This window comes from Penicillium robsamsonii, assembly GCF_028829455.1.
Source record: "Penicillium robsamsonii strain IBT 29466 chromosome Unknown utg000003l_segment0_segment0, whole genome shotgun sequence".
Lineage (NCBI taxonomy): Eukaryota > Fungi > Ascomycota > Eurotiomycetes > Eurotiales > Aspergillaceae > Penicillium > Penicillium robsamsonii.
The window spans coordinates 908,491-928,525 of NW_026643221.1; the positions used below are offsets into that span (position 1 = coordinate 908,491).

General features: G+C 48.3%; 13 protein-coding genes across 13 annotated transcripts; 7 read left to right on the forward strand and 6 right to left on the reverse strand.

Annotated features, from left to right (window-relative positions):
- Positions 1 to 25: 25 nt before the first annotated feature.
- On the forward strand, positions 26 to 436 carry N7447_005060 (NmrA-like family protein; the record flags this gene model as incomplete). The annotated part of the gene is made up of 1 exon (XM_057229322.1): positions 26 to 436. The coding sequence occupies one exon, from the start codon at positions 26 to 28 to the stop codon at positions 434 to 436; it is 411 nt and encodes a 136-aa protein (XP_057084412.1).
- Positions 437 to 1,408: 972 nt separating this feature from the next.
- Positions 1,409 to 2,505, forward strand: N7447_005061 (short-chain dehydrogenase; the record flags this gene model as incomplete). Its single annotated transcript, XM_057229323.1, has 3 exons — positions 1,409 to 1,484; positions 1,565 to 2,320; positions 2,414 to 2,505. 3 exons carry the CDS (start codon positions 1,409 to 1,411, stop codon positions 2,503 to 2,505), a joined length of 924 nt encoding a protein of 307 aa, XP_057084413.1.
- An 821-nt stretch (positions 2,506 to 3,326) lies between these two features.
- Positions 3,327 to 4,585, forward strand: N7447_005062 (TauD/TfdA dioxygenase family protein; the record flags this gene model as incomplete). Its single annotated transcript, XM_057229324.1, is given in 7 exon segments — positions 3,327 to 3,355; positions 3,379 to 3,551; positions 3,613 to 3,791; positions 3,922 to 3,942; positions 4,054 to 4,195; positions 4,215 to 4,376; positions 4,431 to 4,585. 7 exon segments carry the CDS (start codon positions 3,327 to 3,329, stop codon positions 4,583 to 4,585), a joined length of 861 nt encoding a protein of 286 aa, XP_057084414.1.
- A 174-nt stretch (positions 4,586 to 4,759) lies between these two features.
- On the reverse strand, positions 4,760 to 5,101 carry N7447_005063 (uncharacterized protein; the record flags this gene model as incomplete). Its single annotated transcript, XM_057229325.1, has 1 exon — positions 4,760 to 5,101. The coding sequence occupies one exon, from the start codon at positions 5,099 to 5,101 to the stop codon at positions 4,760 to 4,762; it is 342 nt and encodes a 113-aa protein (XP_057084415.1).
- A 516-nt stretch (positions 5,102 to 5,617) lies between these two features.
- On the reverse strand, positions 5,618 to 6,651 carry N7447_005064 (uncharacterized protein; the record flags this gene model as incomplete). The annotated part of the gene is made up of 3 exons (XM_057229326.1): positions 5,618 to 5,809; positions 5,860 to 5,969; positions 6,027 to 6,651. The coding sequence occupies 3 exons, from the start codon at positions 6,649 to 6,651 to the stop codon at positions 5,618 to 5,620; spliced, it is 927 nt and encodes a 308-aa protein (XP_057084416.1).
- An 820-nt stretch (positions 6,652 to 7,471) lies between these two features.
- Positions 7,472 to 7,777, forward strand: N7447_005065 (uncharacterized protein; the record flags this gene model as incomplete). The annotated part of the gene is made up of 1 exon (XM_057229327.1): positions 7,472 to 7,777. One exon carries the CDS (start codon positions 7,472 to 7,474, stop codon positions 7,775 to 7,777), a length of 306 nt encoding a protein of 101 aa, XP_057084417.1.
- Positions 7,778 to 8,113: 336 nt separating this feature from the next.
- On the reverse strand, positions 8,114 to 9,936 carry N7447_005066 (Zn(II)2Cys6 transcription factor domain-containing protein; the record flags this gene model as incomplete). The annotated part of the gene is made up of 3 exons (XM_057229328.1): positions 8,114 to 8,572; positions 8,622 to 9,078; positions 9,119 to 9,936. 3 exons carry the CDS (start codon positions 9,934 to 9,936, stop codon positions 8,114 to 8,116), a joined length of 1,734 nt encoding a protein of 577 aa, XP_057084418.1.
- Positions 9,937 to 10,354: 418 nt separating this feature from the next.
- N7447_005067 (glycoside hydrolase family 13 protein) lies at positions 10,355 to 12,228 on the reverse strand (the record flags this gene model as incomplete). The annotated part of the gene is made up of 3 exons (XM_057229329.1): positions 10,355 to 11,610; positions 11,666 to 12,086; positions 12,151 to 12,228. The coding sequence occupies 3 exons, from the start codon at positions 12,226 to 12,228 to the stop codon at positions 10,355 to 10,357; spliced, it is 1,755 nt and encodes a 584-aa protein (XP_057084419.1).
- A 496-nt stretch (positions 12,229 to 12,724) lies between these two features.
- On the forward strand, positions 12,725 to 14,326 carry N7447_005068 (putative MFS maltose permease; the record flags this gene model as incomplete). The annotated part of the gene is made up of 1 exon (XM_057229330.1): positions 12,725 to 14,326. One exon carries the CDS (start codon positions 12,725 to 12,727, stop codon positions 14,324 to 14,326), a length of 1,602 nt encoding a protein of 533 aa, XP_057084420.1.
- A 262-nt stretch (positions 14,327 to 14,588) lies between these two features.
- N7447_005069 (uncharacterized protein) lies at positions 14,589 to 15,081 on the reverse strand (the record flags this gene model as incomplete). The annotated part of the gene is given in 2 exon segments (XM_057229331.1): positions 14,589 to 14,896; positions 14,916 to 15,081. The coding sequence occupies 2 exon segments, from the start codon at positions 15,079 to 15,081 to the stop codon at positions 14,589 to 14,591; spliced, it is 474 nt and encodes a 157-aa protein (XP_057084421.1).
- A 358-nt stretch (positions 15,082 to 15,439) lies between these two features.
- N7447_005070 (Elongator subunit IKI1) lies at positions 15,440 to 16,619 on the forward strand (the record flags this gene model as incomplete). The annotated part of the gene is made up of 3 exons (XM_057229332.1): positions 15,440 to 15,598; positions 15,682 to 15,838; positions 15,892 to 16,619. 3 exons carry the CDS (start codon positions 15,440 to 15,442, stop codon positions 16,617 to 16,619), a joined length of 1,044 nt encoding a protein of 347 aa, XP_057084422.1.
- A 139-nt stretch (positions 16,620 to 16,758) lies between these two features.
- Positions 16,759 to 17,621, reverse strand: N7447_005071 (SNAP receptor SEC22; the record flags this gene model as incomplete). The annotated part of the gene is made up of 5 exons (XM_057229333.1): positions 16,759 to 16,821; positions 16,878 to 17,283; positions 17,336 to 17,445; positions 17,496 to 17,530; positions 17,588 to 17,621. 5 exons carry the CDS (start codon positions 17,619 to 17,621, stop codon positions 16,759 to 16,761), a joined length of 648 nt encoding a protein of 215 aa, XP_057084423.1.
- A 61-nt stretch (positions 17,622 to 17,682) lies between these two features.
- Positions 17,683 to 19,825, forward strand: N7447_005072 (uncharacterized protein; the record flags this gene model as incomplete). Its single annotated transcript, XM_057229334.1, has 4 exons — positions 17,683 to 17,750; positions 17,811 to 17,988; positions 18,057 to 18,536; positions 18,593 to 19,825. The coding sequence occupies 4 exons, from the start codon at positions 17,683 to 17,685 to the stop codon at positions 19,823 to 19,825; spliced, it is 1,959 nt and encodes a 652-aa protein (XP_057084424.1).
- Positions 19,826 to 20,035: the final 210 nt, after the last annotated feature.

The following is a 20,035-nucleotide window of genomic DNA, read 5'->3' on the forward strand; positions in this document are numbered from 1 at the left end:
TGTAACGGGGATGCAGATTATTACAATGATTAAGCAGCACATTAGTACGCCCGTCAAGGATATTAGTTATAAGGACGCTTCTTTCATCGACATGGTGTACGAGTATAAGTATGCAGTAACCAAGGAATCGAAGAACGTCATCTACTCAATCAAGTGGGCTCCCGAGACAGCGTGGGAAGACAAATGCTCGGCTTCTACGACCAGCCCAGCGATCTTGAAGTTTGCTGCTCCAAAGCGTACACCTGCGGATACGCTGAAGGTGTTATTGGAGGGCCAATGGAATTACATGTTGAAAATAGTGCTCTATAAGAATATAGGAACTCGCTTGTATTGGGGAATCATGATATCTATTGCTCGTAATCGTAAGAGATTGACAATCGAAGAACAAGGCGTGGCGTACGACTACCCGAAAAGAAGCAATCATGAAACAATCTGAAGTCTTGGTATCTCTAGCGATCTCTAAGAGAGAACAAGAAGACAGGGGAGACAAAGATCTCTTATAGGCCAGCAGGACAAACGGCGCAAGGTCTGCCAAACAGGAGTCTACCGAAGGGGAATCTCCATCTCCATCAGAAGGTATCCGTTCCATCCAGATATTTGCCGTTTAGTATGGGATTGCGAGTTTCGTGCTGGTCTACTTTCTGCGGTAGCATCAAGGTGGAAGTAAGTGACCAAATCATAATATTCCCTTCCACGAGGCCCTCCACGAGGCCCTCCATGGGATTTTCTGCCCGTATCTGAAACTATGCATTTGCGTTTAAGCTTGTCTTTTGTCCCTTGGTGGTAGTCAGAAAGTGAGGTGGATACGGAGATACTATTGATGAAGTCTGGTCAATGCATTATACAGGATGCCTATATTCTCTGGTCGACAATCCCTAAGTGTGTATAGAAGGCCTGTAAAATAGCGAGCGAGATAACTAATTGATTCCGAAACCAGTTTGGTATCCCACCGGCCTCCTATCTACCACCCGTGGGTCTCCCACCATGAGTCGGTCTCCCACCATCGGCACTCCACTCAGCCGCTTTGGATAATACTTTATTTAGCTTTTATATGGGCCGATGATGACCAATTCAGCAGTTCGAACCCTAGCATAAGTTCGGAGCCGGACAGATTCGTGACCCGACAGCAATAGTAATTGGAAATGCAGGTGTATCAAGAATCCCAACCCACAAATTTGGCACTGTATTGATTACTGATCGGGCAACAGCCATGTAGTGATTGGACATGTAGTTATCACCGGGTTGGTTCATAATAGTCATTGAGCCAGATGAAGGAGCAGAACACGTATAAATAACTCGAGGGAGGTGTTGAGTGACCGGTTGACACCCACTGCTATTTTACGGATAGCTGATACCTTTCCCCGTTCGCCTTGGTTGTGTTATGCTACTACCTCCTACGCCCTTGAAAATGACTGCTTTCAATTTCTCGACCACTGGGTCTGAAGTAGTTGCTGCGTTGGCAGATCGAGTCACTGGGAAGACATGTAAGTAACCCTTCCGTCCTGGCAATAACCGGATTTCCGTTATAGTGGGCAATGGAAACGATGTGCTGCTCGATTCAAAGTTACTGAGAAGCCGTTAGTTGTGATTACTGGAGCCAGTCATGGAGGACTTGGAGCCCACACATCCCTCTGCCTAGCAGCCGCCAATCCTGCGGAGATCATCCTTCTTGGGCGCTCCGAGGAGAAAGTCTCCCCAGTCATGAAGGAGATCAGTAGCATCAGCCCCTCGACCATTGTTCGATTCATCAAAATTGACCTCTTATCCTGCGTATCAGTGCGCGCCGCGGTAGCGGAGATCAATGCGTCTGTCTCTAAGATCGATGTCCTCGTCAATAACGCAGGCATTATGGGTGTTAAATTTGCTCTTACTCCTGAGAACGTGGAAAGCCAGCTGGGTGCAAACCATATTGGTCATTTCCTGCTCACCAACCTCCTTATTCCAAAGCTTGAATCTTCTGGTGGCGCTCGCATCGTGAATTTAGCCAGTGCTATGTACCAGCTCAGCCCAGTCATGTTTGATAACTATAACTTCTCCGACGGAAAGACCTATAACGCTTGGGAAGCTTACGGCCAGTCCAAGACAGCGAACATCTTGTTTGCTGTTGGATTGGCCGAGAAACTGGAGAAGAAGGGAATCAAGTCCTATTCCTTGCATCCTGGAGTGATACACACAACGGGCCTGTCCGATGTGGACCAAGCAGCGTGGCCAATTGTGGGAGCTTTGTTTGAAAACAAGAAGCTGGAGATGCCAAAGGAAAAGACCATCGGGCAAGGCTGCGCAACTACTCTTGTTGCGGCTCTGGACCCTACCCTGGACGGTAAGTACACGAATCTTGGCAGTAATCAGTGGGAACCGGGTTGACAAGTTCATACAGATCACTCAGGGTCTTTTTTGAATGACTGCAATCCAGAAAATGTTTTGGACTACGCCTCTGACCTCGTCAATGCAAACAAGTTGTGGAATCTCAGTGAGGTAATCGTCGGGGAAGAATTTCGTTACTGAATTGTCTCTGCGGTTCTTCCAGATGTTCTCCAGATGTGTTTTCGAACACTGCCTTTGGGTTCTCAGTAGCTAGACATATTGAGTCGTATTGATTTGGAACACATTCTTGAATTCTCTCCTCTTTTTGGGCAATAGCAATGTAGAACTACGATTAGTTGACGACCAAATAACAACTGGTGGCATCCACCGAGACATGATTATTTGCCTTGCACACGGTCGTTTATTGTATAGCTAGGGAAGGGTCCGACGGCCACCATTAAAACATGGACGAAAGGTTCCTAGTCCCCATTGTGGATAACTATCCGGAGGAAATCCCAAAGGGCGTGATCAAGTAAAAAGAGTAATAGTCAAATCTATCTAATGCAGCGATTCTGTATTTTATGATTAGTAAACTACCTTCCGAGTCAGGGTTAGGGAAGATGAATGATCGTCCAGAGCACCGTCACACCAAAACAGGTTCTCAACATTATCCGTACATAACATTGATACGCAAATCCGAAAATTATTCATTTACACCATTATTGCACATCCAATCGCCAGCAAATTCACGGCTGAGCGGAGTGCTGATGGTGGGAGGCCGGTGGGAGACTGTTGGGAGCCGGATCGCAGGTTTGTAATCTTCCTTCGGAAGAAATTACCAAGGCAATGAATAAAATTGCGAATGTTGACTCGATTCATGATTTTTTGACAAGCTTGCAATATGCGTGTATACCTCGTGGCGCGGGAGTTAGTATATAAGCAGGGTTAAGAACGTAATTATTTGATATAGATCTCAATAAGCATAACTAATTAACTGATATTCTTTACTATCCATCATTCCAATGGCTCCCCTTTCGAAACAACAACCCCGGTGATACCTATTGTAGAAGATAGGATAACGCTGAAAGGCCTTGAGCGAACTCCTCTCAAACCTACCGGTGTACTAGATGCATTCGAGTCTTTTGATGTGACCCCGGTTATTGGACGCGAGTTTCCCAATGCCAGCCTTAAGGACTTCCTGTCTGCTTCTAACTCGGATGATTTGCTTCGTGAGCTCGCTCTCACCAGTAAGTAGACTGCTACTATCTGTTTTCCTGATGATCTTCCCATACTTACAACCGTGTACAGTTTCGCAACGCGGCGTGGTCTTTTTCCGCAAGCAAGACGGCCTTGATGACAACTTGCAGAAAGAACTCGTCCAGCGACTGGGTGAGCTTTCGGGCAAGCCAGAGACTTCCGGACTTCACATCCATCCTGTTGTCAACTCTGGTCGTGAGCACGGCGTGACAGATGACGAAATCAGCGTTGTAAGCTCCCAGCAACGGCAATTGTTGTCCCCCGACCGCAACAGTCGCGGACAAACTGCTCGCCACGAATGACATAGCGACATCGCCTTCGATGCCATTCCATGCGACTACACTCTTCTACGCTTGACAGAGCTTCCTAAGACTGGAGGTGGTGAGTAAAAAACCCCGGTTCCAGTCTCAATATTCATCACTCATAGACTGGCTAAATACACTGTGGGCTTCCGGCTACGAGGTCTACGACCGTCTCTCGGAGCCATATTAGAAATTCCTCGACGGACTGACTGCCACCTATGCCGGACCAAACTTCAATGACGTTGCCAAGAAAAACGGTTTCGAAGTCCACCCTGGTCCTCGCGGTGCCCCCGAGAACGTTGGGGGGGGGGGAACTATCCGCGGAGCACCCTGTGATCCGCACTAATCCAGTCACTGGCTGGAAGAGTGTTTTCGCTGTTGGAAATATGGTTCAAAAGATCAACGGTGTCACTGATGAGGAAAGTGATCATCTTCTTAACTGGTTCCTTAGTCTGGTCGTCGAGAACCATGATCTGCAAGTGCGCCTCCGCTGGCAGAACCCGAACGATCTTGGTAGGTGTTCTTATTTTTCTCCGTATATATGGCTGCTTCTCTAATATTTCATAGCCATTTGTGACAATCGATCAGTCTTCCACGCTGCTACTTCGGACCACGAGGGGTTTGGCCAGCGAACAGGGCATCGTGCCGTTGGACTGGGAGAGAGACCGTATCTGGACCCGAACAGTACTAGCCGCCGCGAGGCATTGGCTAGGGATCCATAGAGACCGAGATGTAGAATCACTTTGTGCAACAGATTATCAACCGAGATCTTAACATACCTGGGCTAAGAATGATATTTGCTCCTGCTGCAATAGCTACGCTTGACTCTTCACTGCGTAGAACACGAACAGCCTCGTGTACAGCAATTAGACTTGATGAGCACGCAGTGTCAATTGTTATAGACGGACCGTGCCAGTCGAAGAAATATGATATGATAGGCTAGTAGACATGATGCTGCGGGCTGTGCCTGTACCGGTATAGGTAGGAATCTCGTCGATGTCGGTCTGCACCATGGTAGCGTCACACATGAGACCGACGTAAACAGCAGTAGAAGAGCCACGTAACTGCTCTATAGGTAGACTAGCAGAACATAGACCATCGTATACAGTCTCCATCAGTATCCTTTGTTGGGGGTCGATGCTCTCCGCTTCGTTAGGGGGAATGGCGAAGAAGTTTGCGTCGAACTTTCCTGGGTCTTCATCAAGAAAAGTAAGAGCGTTGAACGTTGGTTGCGCCATGATGGATGGGATCAGAGTGGTAGAAGCCTTTAATGTTGAACCTGTCTTCTGGAATCTTGCGAAGTGAGTCCCTAGGGCGTTGTAGGAGCTTCCGAAGTTTAGAAGTGGTACCACAACTCCCAGGAAGCCGGAAAGAGCTTCCCACGACCGCGCTGGGCTCCAGGGTAGAAGATATGCTAAGAGTCTTGCGGACTTGGATGCGGTGATGTAGACCTAGATATACACCTCCATGTGACATACCAGCTATACCTCCGCCTCTCAGGTGGAGCTATGGCTCGAGCAAATTTACATAGTTCAAGAGATAACAGCCATCACCATGTGTTTTTAAAATATTCAAGTATGAAAAGTTGGCTAGGGAAAGGCGTTTTGATTATGTTGATAATAATATTTAGACACAAAATGTATCTGGGTTAACTATCCTAAGCAACACAACGAAGGAATTAAGCCAATTGCTGACATCCAGCAGAAAAAAAAAAAAAAAAAACAAGAACCAGAGCGAGGAGAGAAGAAGTTCAGTTACGTATTCCCCATTTTGTAATCCTCACTTGCATACAGCGAACCCCCGGATCCTTCCTTGGCATGTGACTGGGCGGAGGACTCCTTTGAGTGTGTTGGAGACGCCTCCCTCGCCTTGCGCAGAAGATAGACAAGCATGCTGAGAATATGGTCAAACTTGCCACCAGCAGCTGTAACCATAACCGTGGACCACTATTCGAGAATTAGAAAAAGGCAATTACCTAGGAGATAAGTAAACCAACCCTTGACTTTTCGTCTATTTTAAGGAAGAAGAAAAATTGCGCGTCCGCCGTCACGCCGTACACTGTGCAATTCTTTTTCTTCTCCCGTCGTCTGAGTCGGTGGACCATACCTTTAAACTAGTTAGAATCTGGATAGTATAACATCGGTTATATTATAAGGTACTGACCCATATAGGCAAGGCATTGGGGAACTCCTTGGCTGGTAGAATTTTGAGACTTCGCTTCCATAATAACGATGTTTACTGCTATGTCGTCGACATTGCCATACCAGACTGCATAGTCCGGTTTGCCGACGAGCGCAAACTTCTTCTTCTGATACGTCACCGGTTCAAACACCCAGTTTCTTTCTGTCTGTATGCCGATATTTTGGCCGGCGTCGGGCTGGCTGAAAGTGGCGATGTCATGGGCGTACACAAGCAGTAAATCGAGCGTCCAACGAATGCTAGCTTCATTCAGTGGATTTTTAGAATGAGCGGCATCAACTTTCGTTAGGACACTCTTAAGCTCGGTCGAGGTCGAAATAAAAGGGACATGCGTAAGCTCATTGTCTGGTTGGGTTGCTTTTAGATGAAGGATCTCCTCGACTTTCTGAGTATCAAGGTTGCCGACAGCTAGGGTTGGCAGCTTCGGAGTTTTCTTTTGTGAGTTGCAGTACTTTTCTTCAAGTTCCTCTCGAGTCAGGCGACCCCCAAGGAAGTCTTGTACCATGGTCGACACCTGCTCAAGTTCATTGTGATGAGCCTTGAAAATGAGGTCGAAGACCTTTTGTCGAAGGTTGAATCTTGACGGCATGATGCTTTTGACTTGGAGGACTAGGTGGATGGGGAATAATGAGGTTAGAAGCTGCCTAGATAAGTTGGAAGCTGCATAGTCCCGAGACCTGAATAGGTATGTCCCAATTAGGCCTAGTAGCTTCATATGGACCCACATATTTTCTCCCATTGAGACCACTATAGCTCCACTGTGGAGCTCCCGTGGAGTAACCCTTCTATTGCCAGTTTCTGGATCTCTTCCAGTTAATTCACCGGTTCCAGCGCCAATTATTTTAGTTGTACTGTCTCCAGTTGCTAGGGTTCCTTATGGTTTCAACTGCACGATCACTTACATGTGCACAGTTGAACCAGTATCGAAGATTTACCGGCTCGTCTTAACCCAGTAACTAGCCAAGCCAGAATTGTGATACCAAATCTCGCAAAAATGAAGCCAAAACTCGATTTCATTTAAACTCAGCAAACAACCGTGGTTCTAATATCAATTACCCGATTTCTCAGCAGTCAGCTATTGAGATATCTGTTGGAACATCTGAGATAAAGTATGTCATCGGCCTTGTTCGGGCAAATATGAAGAGCAAGCTGACGGAAGGCTCAGCAATACGGTGAACTAGGCCGGTGGTGGCAGCCTGGGCATCATGATCGCATCAAAGTCTGGACCGGAACAGTCCAAATGGAAACGTCTGTTTTCAACGGACGAAGGGAAACGCATCGACGGGATTATTCATAACGGAGCCCAGGTAACTGGATAGACAGCCATGAAAACCTCGAACCCTTGAACATCCACAGGACCATCAATGTCTCTTTGCTCACCGATTCATGCTGCTGGAGGGTATATGCCAATGGAGTCAGAGAGCCATGCTGGAATTGCCAAGAAGCCCCCGGAAGAATCAGCGTTCAGTATTGTTCAATTGAACGCCTTCAGCCAGGACCTCCAATACCTCACTGTGTTAGGCGTGGATCAAGTTTCCAGTCTAATAACCGATGAGCTCATACAGTCGGACCAACAATCATCAGAAGGAATCGACTGCGTGGGTGGAGTCGCAGTTTCTATATTGCACGACGCTATAAGCAGGCAGATGCAGGTGCCAATTCGAAGAATGATTCATCAGGAGCAGATGGAGTTGTTGCAGACAGATGTTGAGTAAGGCACCTTTGACCATCCACCCATCAAAGTTTTGTTGGTTGGAGGAGCACCTAGGAGTCCATGGTTGATGAAGACAATATCCCACGGAACTGCTATATTGACCAAAAAGAAACGATTGTCGCGTTGGGTTTTGGTGTGAGGTATATGCCTGATATTGAATATCTCACGCAAGATGAGGCTTGTCGGCAACAGCTGGACAAATCGGCTGTGTTCAGCAAGTCCAGCTATTGATAGACAACTCGGAAGAATGATCGAAAAGTCGCCACCTTGTTTCAATACGTTTTGCCATATGTAGCTTTAGTGGCCAAGCAAAATCGCGCAATACATTTCTCCGATCTCAGGGAAAGTAACTGGAGTATTGGAGAAATGCCTCATCGATCTCTGGCGTTTTAGCACCGATGCGGCTCATCTCCGCATAGTTGAAGTTACCGTTCATCCAATCCACAGACGCAGAATCGGACATTAATTCTGGGGAAAGTTGATCAATTGAGCTGTCATCCTCGGCAATGACAGATATTGATGATTCTTTACTGGCAGAGCCTAGGACAAGAGGGCCAGGTTGGAGGTTCAGATGAACGGTGATAGGGTACACCATGGAAGGCAGGGTTTGTCCTATTTTGGTAAGCAGCAGGGGAAGAAATCTTCGACGTCCCCCGGGAAGACTGTGGATGAGAGAGAAGAAATGCTTGAGATGATCCTGCGGACCAAGCTTGAAGCCCGAAGAACGGAGCCCAGCCGCCGAGAGGCATGTCATAACATCAATTAAGGTGCACGCCACCTCAAATATTTTTTCGATCTACAATCTGTTAGAATGAGCTTGGTCTGCTTATAGGGGCAAATCATACAAGACCAATTCCATGGGTTTCCATACCCTGCTTGGATAATTTCCATGTTGCGAAGCAGAGATCTTGAGCAATTAGGAGGGGGTAGCGAAAATCCATGCATTCATGAGCAGGCTTTGTCGAGAGAAACCCAGCAGTTGTAGATAGCTGCCATATCATGATACGCAGCCATTGCTGGGATACTCGCAAGTCCGCCATGAGTATATCAGGCAGACCAAGGTCCGCCGGGACTGCACTTCGGATGCGCTCCTCGAGGCGAACTAGCGACTCAATCGAGCATTTTGCATTCGTTCCATTCCACTGACCCAAAAAGTCTTCATCGAATGGGAGGTAGAGGTTTACCAGACACCGAAAGCCAATAGCTGATGCATTTGGAAGTGGATCATCTTCCAATTGAGGGCTTGCGGGAGTGACCTGGAGGGTAATTGGTCTATGTCGACGGATCGCATGAGCTCTGCTCCTGAATTAGTAAAGCACCAACGAATAGCGTGAGAAACTACCTCTCAGACACCACCAAGAGCCAAAACAATTTGCCTGCCAAGGAAGGGTCATCGTCATCCACCTGTGCTGATGATGCTTGACTTTCCAGCGCGCTGGCCGTATAAAGCGTCGTGGATTCGCGGAGAAAGTAATATGCATGCCGTTGGTTTCCTAGTCCAATGTGACACCCGTACAGAAGGAAAGCGATGATAATGCTTTGTCGTACAGGATCTGTGAATGGGTCGATATGTTTTCGAGCTTCGGTGGCTTCCTCAATCAGGGAAGTTCGGTAATCTTCAGTACAGAACGCCTGAGAGAATTCCAAGGATGAATTCCCCACCGCAAATCCGGTTTGAGTTACCACAAAAGCGCAGAAAGCAGTGACTAAACAATAAGCATGGAGACATGTATCGGCAAGGTCCACCTGTTTTTGAAAACTGCCGGGTTGCAAAATGGGCACCGTTCCTCTCATCCGCGAGAAAAAATATTCCGCGCAGGCGGTGACAAGGTCTCGGTTCAAAAGGCCCGGTGTTTTTGAGAATTGACATCTTCCCGAGGCTAACAGTGACTGGGGTGTTGGTACAGTATCTCCATGCCTAAGAGTTGATGATGGCAGAGAAATATTTGCATCCTGCACCAGCGCCTGCTCAATTTCCTTTGCTCTGAGCTCATTCAGAATATTGGCTGTTTGGCCCTGTCGCCCCTTTTTCCGTCGTAGCGAAGAGGTCCGGCAGACTAGGCCAGCAGCCCGACACTGCTCACAAGGTTTGGGGAAAATGCACTTGACTTTACGTCGGCGACATGCGTCACATGCTTGTTTGACAGGTGGGTCTGACATCTAGAAAGCCAGGTGTAAATATACGGGTAGGAACAAGCACAAAAATCCGGGGTTGCGGGGGGAAGTCGGGGAGAAGCCGGGTGCAGATCACACCCGGGTGAAGAAATGAAACGTGTTGCCTTGTTTGTCAGGCCTAAACATGCCGCACAGGCCCCCAAATCCCAGTGGCTATTTAATTTGGAGGGGAAATTACCTCTTTACTAGCTTTGTTTTCAAAAAACGAGAAGGAAACTATAGAGGATCAGCCAAACCCCCCTTGGGGGTTCCTGATGAGCTACAACCCGTAGATTGCTGAGAAACCACCGATATCGGGGATATCGTCGCCAGCTGTAAGATGTGTTATGCATAATAGTATTCTAGAAAACTGATATTTCAATCAATATTCATGAGAAAATATCGCTGATTGGTACTGGATATCTCAAATATAGACACGTCCTTCGAAAGGCTTCAGGGTGTCCAGCGATGAATCGGAGTAGTTGCCCACAAGCAACTTCATGCCCGCGATCTTCTCGGTCTGTGTGAATGGCTGAGGTTGATCAGTGAAGTTCAGAATGACCAATGCTCGTTTATCATCTCTCGACTTCACAAAGCAAAATGTCTCCTGATTTTCGTAGTCAAGCACTTCAAATGCACCGTGGATGAACAACTCCCGGTAGTCTTTCCGGAGACGCAGAACATCTTTCCAGAAAGACAACACACTCGAGGTATCATTCTCCTGCCTCTTGACATTAATCTCACCATAAAGATCATGAGTTCGCATCCACGGTTTCCCGGTAGTAAAACCAGCGTGTTCTGAGTCATCCCACTGCATTGGCAGCCTAGAATGATCGCGAGCCAGAATTCGGAGACCATCCATGATGTGCTCTTTGCGAACAGGATCAACCCCACTCTCACTGCGTTGCTCTGCTTCTCGGTAATACCCCAAGCCTTCAATGTCCTTGTATTCCTCGATGGACCACTCGCGTGGTGCATTGATCATACCAATCTCCTGTCCCTGATAGATGAACAGAGTCCCAGTCATGGTAACCATCATCAGAGCCAACATCTTGGCAGAGATCTCCCGGAACTCGGGCGCATCAGATCCAAAGCGAGAGACAGACCGTCCGTTGTCGTGGTTCTCACAGAAAGCGGTGGTCCAGCCATCCGATCCCTCAATGAAAGACTGCCACTTCTCCACAATGGATTTCATCTTTGTCAACTTCCATGGCGTAAAGATATACTTCTCCTCCAGGGTAGGTCCCATGCCAATATGGCCAATATCCAAGTGGAAGACCATGCTCAGCTCTTTGGATGATGCTCCCACATACTCGAGGACGTTCTTTGGATTGGGTGTGTTGGATAGTTCGCCCACAGTCATGACATCCCCGTACGGAGCAAGTGACTCGTCATACATTTCGCGTAGGAACTCGTGGATTCGGGGGCCGTTGCACCACATTCCGACGGCAGGTTGGATGTAGCTTTTCGGATCTGTGATGGGAGCATCTGGGAAGTCTGTGTGTTTGCTGTACTTGTTCACTGTGTCCACTCGGAACCCATCGACACCTTTGTCTAGCCAGAACCGCACCGCACTGTTGTAGATAGCCTCACGTGTGGCTTTGTTATCCCAGTTGAGATCGGGTTGCTCTTTGGCGTAGAGGTGAAGGTAGTATTCTTCCGTTTTCTCGTCCCAGGTCCCTACATAAGAGATTTGTTAGTTCAAGATATTGTGTTGTCAAACATTTCAACGCACATGTGCTTCCTGCAAAATAACCCCGATAATTACTCGGAGGCATTCGATTTCCTGCCTCATCATATCGAGGAGGGCGCCAGAAGTACCAATCGCGTTTGGGATTGTCCTTGCTACTCCGGCTTTCCTGAAACCAAGCATGCTGATCACTGGAGTGGTTGACGACAAGATCAAGAATCAATTTCATGCCTCGCGAGTGACAAGCTTCCACAAGATTCTCCACGTCTTGTACGGTTCCATAAGCAGGGAGCACATTTTCATAGTCGGAGATGTCATAGCCCATATCGAGCATAGGTGAGTCGTACATCGGCGATAGCCACACAACATCCACCCCGAGCGACTGGAGGTAATCGACCTTTTTGACAACACCGGGGATATCGCCCCAGCCATCACCGTTGGTGTCATAGAAGGAAGCCGGGTATACCTTTGAACTCGAGCACACGTTAATTCTATGTCTCATGGAATGTCTGAATGTAGTGGCAACTAACCTGGTATACGGTAGCTTCCTTCCACCAGTTATTGGTTCCCGTAGGAACGGCTGAATCCTGTGTCGCGTGTGGTGACATAGTGGCTTGACACTTGCATTTTCCATCCAGACACCCCTCTTATAGTTTTTCATCATAACTCGGCATCAATTCGGACTGGGCAAATGCGGGGATATCTTCAGGAAACCATGTATGCCCGCAAAGCCTCCGGTGGGATGTTGCATATCCGATTAACGACCGACTTGCCGCCGATGGGTGCCTTTCCGGCCTGATGATTCGCTAGGGCTACCCCTCCCCACTCCAGTTTCCCCAGTTTTTTCTAATTTTCGGAAGCAAGTGACTTCCCATGTGCATTTTCCCCGGATCCGTGATACTCGTGGACCAAAACTATGCACGTATTTTGGTTTTGGGATCTTTTGTATAAATCAAGTATCGCCCCGAGGTATATTAGCTTTGATAATGCTTGAAGTATCGGGATATTCTCAGTCTTCAATTCTGTGGCCTTGACAAACGACCTATTGTTCGCAACTTCTTGTTTAGTCTACGATATCCGCTGGGCGCATCCAGCTTCAAAACAATGGTCTCAATGCACGACGCATCCAGGATGGACAGCAAAGTCTCTCCCACCCTCGCAGAGGGCAAACAAGCAGCGACGAAGGAGCAGTCCATGACCCTCTGGCAGGCTTTACGGTTATACCCGAAAGCTGTTGGCTGGTCAGTCCTCCTTTCGTCTACTCTGATCATGGAAGGGTATGACCTCGCATTGCTCAGCTCAATGTACGCATCACCTGTGTTCAACCAAAAGTTTGGAGTACCGACTGCCTCGGGGAAATGGACTGTTCCGGCATCCTGGCAATCCGGCCTTTCCAATGGTGCACGCTGCGGTGAAGTCATTGGACTTCTAATCAATGGTTTGGTCTCTGAACGCCTGGGTTATCGCAAAACCATGATCTATGCCTTAGCCACCATCACAGCAGTCATTTTTCTGTTTTTCTTCGCAGTCAATGTTCAGATGTTGCTAGCCGCTGAGATTCTTGCCGGTATCCCTTGGGGTATCTTCCAGACCTTGCCAGCCGCCTACGCCTCTGAGGTTTGTCCGGTAGTCCTACGACCTTACCTGACAACTTTCATCAACATGTGCTGGGTGTTCGGGCAGCTTGTGGCCGTTGGCGTTAATCGCGGCTCCCTTTCTCGCGATGATCAATGGGGTTGGCGCATTCCTTTCGGTGTGCAATGGGTGTGGCCAATCCCAATCATGATCGGCTGTCTTTTCGCACCTGAATCCCCTTGGTGGCATGTGCGTCAGGGTAATGTGCAAGGAGCTCGACGAGCGTTGCTGCGGTTGACTTCGTCCAATGACCCCAGCTTTAACCCCGACGAGACGATTGCTATGATTCAACACACCAATGAGTTGGAAAAATCGCTCTCTAGTGGGACCACATATTGGGACTGCTTCAAGGGAACAAATCTTCGCCGAACCGAGGTAGTTTGCATTGTGTGGTTAGTGCAAACCCTCTGTGGCCAGAACTTGATGGGTTATTTCGCCTACTTCTGTGTCCAAGCTGGCCTACCCACCATTCAATCCTTCAATATGTCCCTGGGGCAATACGGTCTCGGTGTTGTGGGTACAATAGGGTCGTGGTTCTTGATGTCTTATGCAGGCCGACGAACCATCCACATCTCCGGCCTTGCTAGTCTTTTCATCCTTTTGGTGATCACAGGATCTCTATCTTTTGCCCCAGGAGACAACAACGCCGCCAAATGGGCGATCGGCGTGATGCTCATCATTTTCACATTCTTCTATGATATCAGCGTCGGCCCTGTCACATACTCCCTCGTCTCAGAACTATCCTCTACCCGCCTCAAAGCCAAGACTATTGTCCTCGCCCGATGTCTATACAACATAAGCAACATTGTCGTCAACGTCCTGACCAACTACCAGCTCAACTCCACAGCCTGGAACTGGGGTGCTCGGTGTGCCTATTTCTGGGCTGGTACATGTTTAGCCTCCCTGGTCTGGGCATACTTCCGGCTCCCCGAGCCGAAGGGCCGCACATATGAGGAACTAGATTTGCTCTTTGAGCGCGGAGTTCCAGCAAGGAAATTCGCGACCACCGTCGTTGATCCGTATGAGGGAGAAACGACAGAAGTCCATGAGGCACATGCGGATAAACATTGATAGTTTTACGATTTATTTATCTCCCTAGGATACATACTAGGATATAGTCATTATAAATACTCCTTCTTTCGTTCTTCCATCTCAGACCACTTCGAATTCGACAGCCTCAAAAAGACAGCAACTGTCACAATATTCATTGCACAATTAGAAATTACTAGATAATATCAATAGTTAAAAACTTTTGTAATATTTACATAGGGAGATAAATAACCCGTGGACAGCACCCATAGACCTGAGTCACTTCGGTTATCGGAGTTCGTATTTAATGCTCACACAAGCTGAATTCACCCTCAAAATACTCATTATGCTTTCCTGACCTGAGCCCACGATATTTCAAGAGCTCCAATTGGTAGCCTTTGGCCTTCTTTGTGGTCATAAGGAGCTCCAAATCACCTTGGACGATGTTATGCGGCTCCAGTGACAGACCTGCCAAATCCTGCTTCACAGAATTTTCTCTCTCATAACCCCAAGCCTCCCGCTGCAGAGGCACATTGGCCGAGGAGATAATCCGACGATGAGGATCAACTAAAAATAGCGCGAGAATCTTATGACCGGGCTTCGACGGATCGACTAGGGAGAATGAGGAAACCCGGTGCTGAACGGTGGTGGGGAAGGTGGTAGCCGACCTTCTTTGCACAAGACGGCTCCAAGGTCTTGTTATCGCGGTTACTCCCTTCGCCCTCGACAACCTCTCCAAAGCCAAAGGCGGCTTGTAAGAATTCAAACCCGCTGTACTCATTATCAATATCTTCCATGTTAGTATATTATGTATCTTCAACACTCGTGAGTAACTATACTACATATTCTTTCCACTCCACTTTCATGGGAGGACCACTTGGGACGACGAAAATTCCGGAGAAAAAAACTAGAATATTTGATACAATAGATCTATAGTATTGAAACGCACAAAGGCTGGCCTAACACCCTGGAAATGTTACTAAAGACAGCAAGGGCATTGAAGAGCTGCAGACTGCAAACGCGGGCCGACCCGTCGAGCCTCAACTTTAAATTCCACCACGAAATTTTCGCAGCGCAACCCCACTTCCTGTGTGGTTATCAACCTGCGTCTCCAGAGAACAATTTGCCTATAACAGTATCTAATATCAGACGAAGATGGCGCCTATCAACCTTTCACACAGGCGGACGCACAATTTGCTCCTGATTTCGAAACTCTTGAGCTTGCGGGACACTGCGTCGCCCCTCACACTTGTCTTGGATTCTTTGGAGCAACCGGCTACGCCCCTCTTGAAAGAATACATTAGACGTGCAAAGGTATATTGATCTATAACGTTATCATGAGCGATACCTGAGTCGCCAGATACAGGAGTGGATGGCCATGCTAACTAGTTCGACAGCTGTCCAAAGTTCATGTCACGCTCATCGCTTTTGAAACTCTGAAGCGACCCGAGGGAGTAGATGCTTTTGTATCAACACGCCGCAAGAGCCCCGCCGATATAGTTAAAGAAGTGAGCGTGGTTTATCAACCTGTTGCAGCCTCCAATCCCTCACGCAGTAAGCATTGTGCGTTTACCCCGCTAGTGGACTCATACTTACTCCCTTCTTAGGGCGTCTTATCCTCATTGATTCAATTAACCCTCTTCTGAACTCAAAAAGAGTTGACCCCGAGTTTCACCTAGCCTCTTTCCTTGGCTCGTTTATTACTCCCGCATCGCTATCGGCCAAGGTTGATGCGTCACTCGTGGTGACATATCACCAAGATGTCCCTGGACTTCCACAGCAAAATCCTTACTCGCCATCACCTATTTCTGTATTGACATACCTCGCTACGAGTATCATTACACTCCATTCGTTCTCACACGTTCTAGCACAGAAGGCTGCGCGCGACCGCAGCCTGGCCCCTCCAGTCTTTGGGCTTGAGGAAGAGCAAGAAGGCGTTCTCCTCGGCCGCTTGGATAGATTGGCTGGTACTGGGAAAGCTGAAGGAATCGTCATTGAGCTGGAGCACAGACGGAAGAGCGGTCGTGGTGTACTGGAATGGTACCTTCTCCCACCTGCATCGCAGTATTCGCCACAGCATCTGAAAGAGATTGTGACGTTGCTTGACGATAACGTTTTGTACAACCCTCCCATGGAGCGAGACCCAGGTGCCGGCGATGAGGAACCAACATCGACCTTTGAGCTGGGTCTTACCGACAGACAGAGGCGCGAAAGAGAAGGTGTTGTGTTGCCATACTTCGACGCACAGCATGGCGATGGCCCAGGCGAAGGAGGCCGGATTCTTTACGACATGGGAGAAGAAGACGATTTCGACGAAGAAGAGGATGAGATTTAGACATCATCAAATATGATACATGTTCACGCAATTCTCCATATTCTAGAATCGGCGGATTGTAACCCGCAATCACCGAGGTATTAACTATGCGTACATTCATACAGCGAGGCCCATGAGCACGGCCACGGAGAGGAAGGAATCAGAAGAATCGCCAGAAAAGAAGAATGCAAATCACAAGCCCGACGCCAGCGAAAGGTCCGTACTGTGAGATGGTTAGCCAATCGGTCAGGGGGAGTCTGGGGTAATGTATAGACCCACCTGCTTCAACAACAATTCCCAGTTGATGCGTACAGCTGCCTTTCTGTACTTCTTGCTGTCCTCGCGCAGTCGCCCTGAAAGTTCGCCCATCCGCTCCAAGCTATCACCGCGATACAAGAGGTCCTCGATATTCTTCGTCATCACCTTGGTGACATCACGGAGCTCATCGTTCAGCTTGTCGAGGTTCTGAGATGCGCGACCGTCTTGGTACAGTTTCTTTGTGCGTTGAATAAAGGTATCAAACTCGACAAAAGCATATGGACGGAGGCTGGGTGAGAGGTATTGTGAGGAGGAATAGGTAGTTGTGAATTCGGAGGCCAGATCAGCCAGATAGGTGAAGGCGAGTTTGCGGGGGTAGGACTTGTCACAAATGCATAGGAAGCAGATATCATCCTGGATTGTGTAGCTGCATGGCAAGTGAGAAACTGTCCATTGATAATGTTGTGTGTGCGACTTACTGTAGACTGTATTGACCAGACTCAATACTGGCTTGGGGTGCGGAGTTGCGATTCAAGCGCCGAAAGATCATTTTAGCCTGACCCTTAATCTCAGAGAGCTCTGATTCAGCCTAAACATATCGTAAGCTCACGATTAGCTTAAATAATCGTCGTCACATACCTGCTCGTCGTCGACCGAAGCTGCCAGCATAAGGCCTATTTCACTTCAACATCAGTACTCTACCCCTCTCAACCTCCTAGAGAATTCCTCACCATCGAGCCTTGCAATTTGCGTTGACCTAACCATCCTGAAAACGTTGCTTTCTTGTTCTGAAGGACAGCGCTTTCTCCTTTGTTTTGCCGTGAGAATGGCTCCGAGGAAGAGAGACACGAAAGCGGTAGAGAGGTCCCGTGTGGCAGAACCACATGGTTCGGGGTAAGCTCCGCAATTACATTTCACCCTCTTTCTTACTGACGTCTTATAATGATGCCCTAGTCGTGTTGCTGCTAGTTCTGCCGATGTAGCAGAACAGTTGGGTCTCGCCATGTCGACTCCAAAATCCGAAGCGAGCTCACGAGCTAGAACCCCAAGAAGGCCAGCCGCTAGAGGGAAATGGAGCGAGGAGCATTTATTTACGAGCGACAAATCCCTCCTTATTGACTTTGATCTAGTGGTATGAGGCAATCCTTCACACATGCGGTACGTCATGATTCATGCTAACGATAAGTCCAAAATATCTAGAAACTGCTGGCACAACCTGATGCATGGAATTGTCTCGAGGAAAGCGACAAGCGCGAAATCCTTGCTCTACTCCCCCCAGATGTTCACCCGGAGGCACAAGCTACATCGGATGACCCAGACGCAAAGATACCGCCCATACCCGACTCTTTTATCCGCTACTCAAACAACTGGCGCGACGCCGTTCGACAGTTCCAGCTGGACCTCCAAAACGGCCGCTACGACCCTGAATGGCTGCGCCAGGCGCAGGAAGCCAGAGAGCAGCGCGAAAATGGCGAATTTGACGATTTCAAAGAGCGTGAATACGAGCAGTTTTGGGGACAGAAGCAGAAAGTCATTTGGAAAGCACCTGCTGGAGAAAGTGCGCGTGTAAAGATGGGAACTCTTATCGATCAGGGTGTCATCCAGCTGGGCGATATTTGGAAATTCTATTATGTTTACGGCAGAGGCACCGGCAGAATTGTCATCGAAAAGGAAGTCAGGGTATGTATAAATCTATCCACTCCTCATACAGCTGCGCCATTTCCTGACTGCTACAGGTCCTTGGCCGTGATGGGGTAAAATTGACTTTTGCGATTCCACCTGGTGAACGAGTCTTTCTTCGCAGCAACTTCGACAAAGTAGAGCCATGTCCCACACCAGAGGAGGAAAAGGAAAATGTGAAAGCCGACCTTGAGACAGAGCCACATCCAGCGACATCACCTTGGAATGATAAACAGTTAAAATACCAGGACCCAGAGCCACAGTTCATTAATTCAACATCCCATGGCGAGGAGATGAAGCTCGACACCGATCAAGCGCCACAGGAGGTCTCTGTATCTTTCAGTGACGAGGAAATGAAGGTTGAGAATGGCCGAGCGCCACACGGACACGGGATCCCCGTGTCTACCACCGACGGGATGAATATTGACACGGACACCGCCGCACAGCCAGTCATTGCGCCTTCGAATGATAAGGAGAACCAAGAAGAAACCCCGTTCAGCGTTGTTATCTTTAGCCCTGGTGGTACGCGAAATCAAAAGCCCAAGCGCACAATTCCTGAGCCCGAACCTCAACCCCCAGTGAAACGCAAGCGAGGACGACCACGTAAAATCCCACCAAAACAATCCGAGCCAGAGCCGCCCAAAGAGCAGGAGGTGCCTCAGGAAACAGAAGTGTCCCAACGTGACGAACAAAGCTCAACTGCTCCTCTTTCTTTCATGGCCATCTTGAATTCGAAGATTAAAGAAAACGACAAAGCTACAGCAGAATCCTCCCAGTCAAAGCCCCACTTCTTAGTGCTTTCTTCCACACCTGAGCCCACCGAGCTCCCTGTGCCAGAGCTATCTACACCAGTAGAGGAATCATCTATTCCCAATACCAATGGCAAAAATGATAAAAATGCCGAATTATTGGAATTATCCACAGCCCAGTCCGATCCTCCCGTGGAGAGCGTTGAGGCACCCATCGAGGCCCCCGCTGGGGTACATACTGTTGCATCCGTTGAGGCTGAGCAGGACGAAGTCACTAAACCCACAAATACTGAACAACAGAAGGTCCCAGTCCCGACTTCATCTCAAACTACTACTAGCGAGCCGGACGAGATCATTGTTCCAAATCTTTCTTCGCCACAAGCACTCGTCCTTAAGATCCTACAAATTGATGGCCGCATGCCGAATGCTCGTACATCGAATGCTTGGAAGGAAATCCGGTGCTACCGAAATAATCAGGACATGGGTAGCCTTTTTGATGTGCGAGAGGCTTGGTACCTCCGGCATGGACGACTAGAGTAGCTACCTCCCACTTCTAGCATGGAAATACCGATACAAGAGATCATTTGAATTTCGCGTACACTACCCTTGATATCATGTGAAGATCCGAATGGAAAATAGTCCATGTATCACTCGAGGTAGCTAGCTATCGATGAACAAATGAATCCTAAGGCAAATGAACCCTAAGGTCTGGTAATATTCTACAAACAAATTAACAAGTAGGAGTCTAGC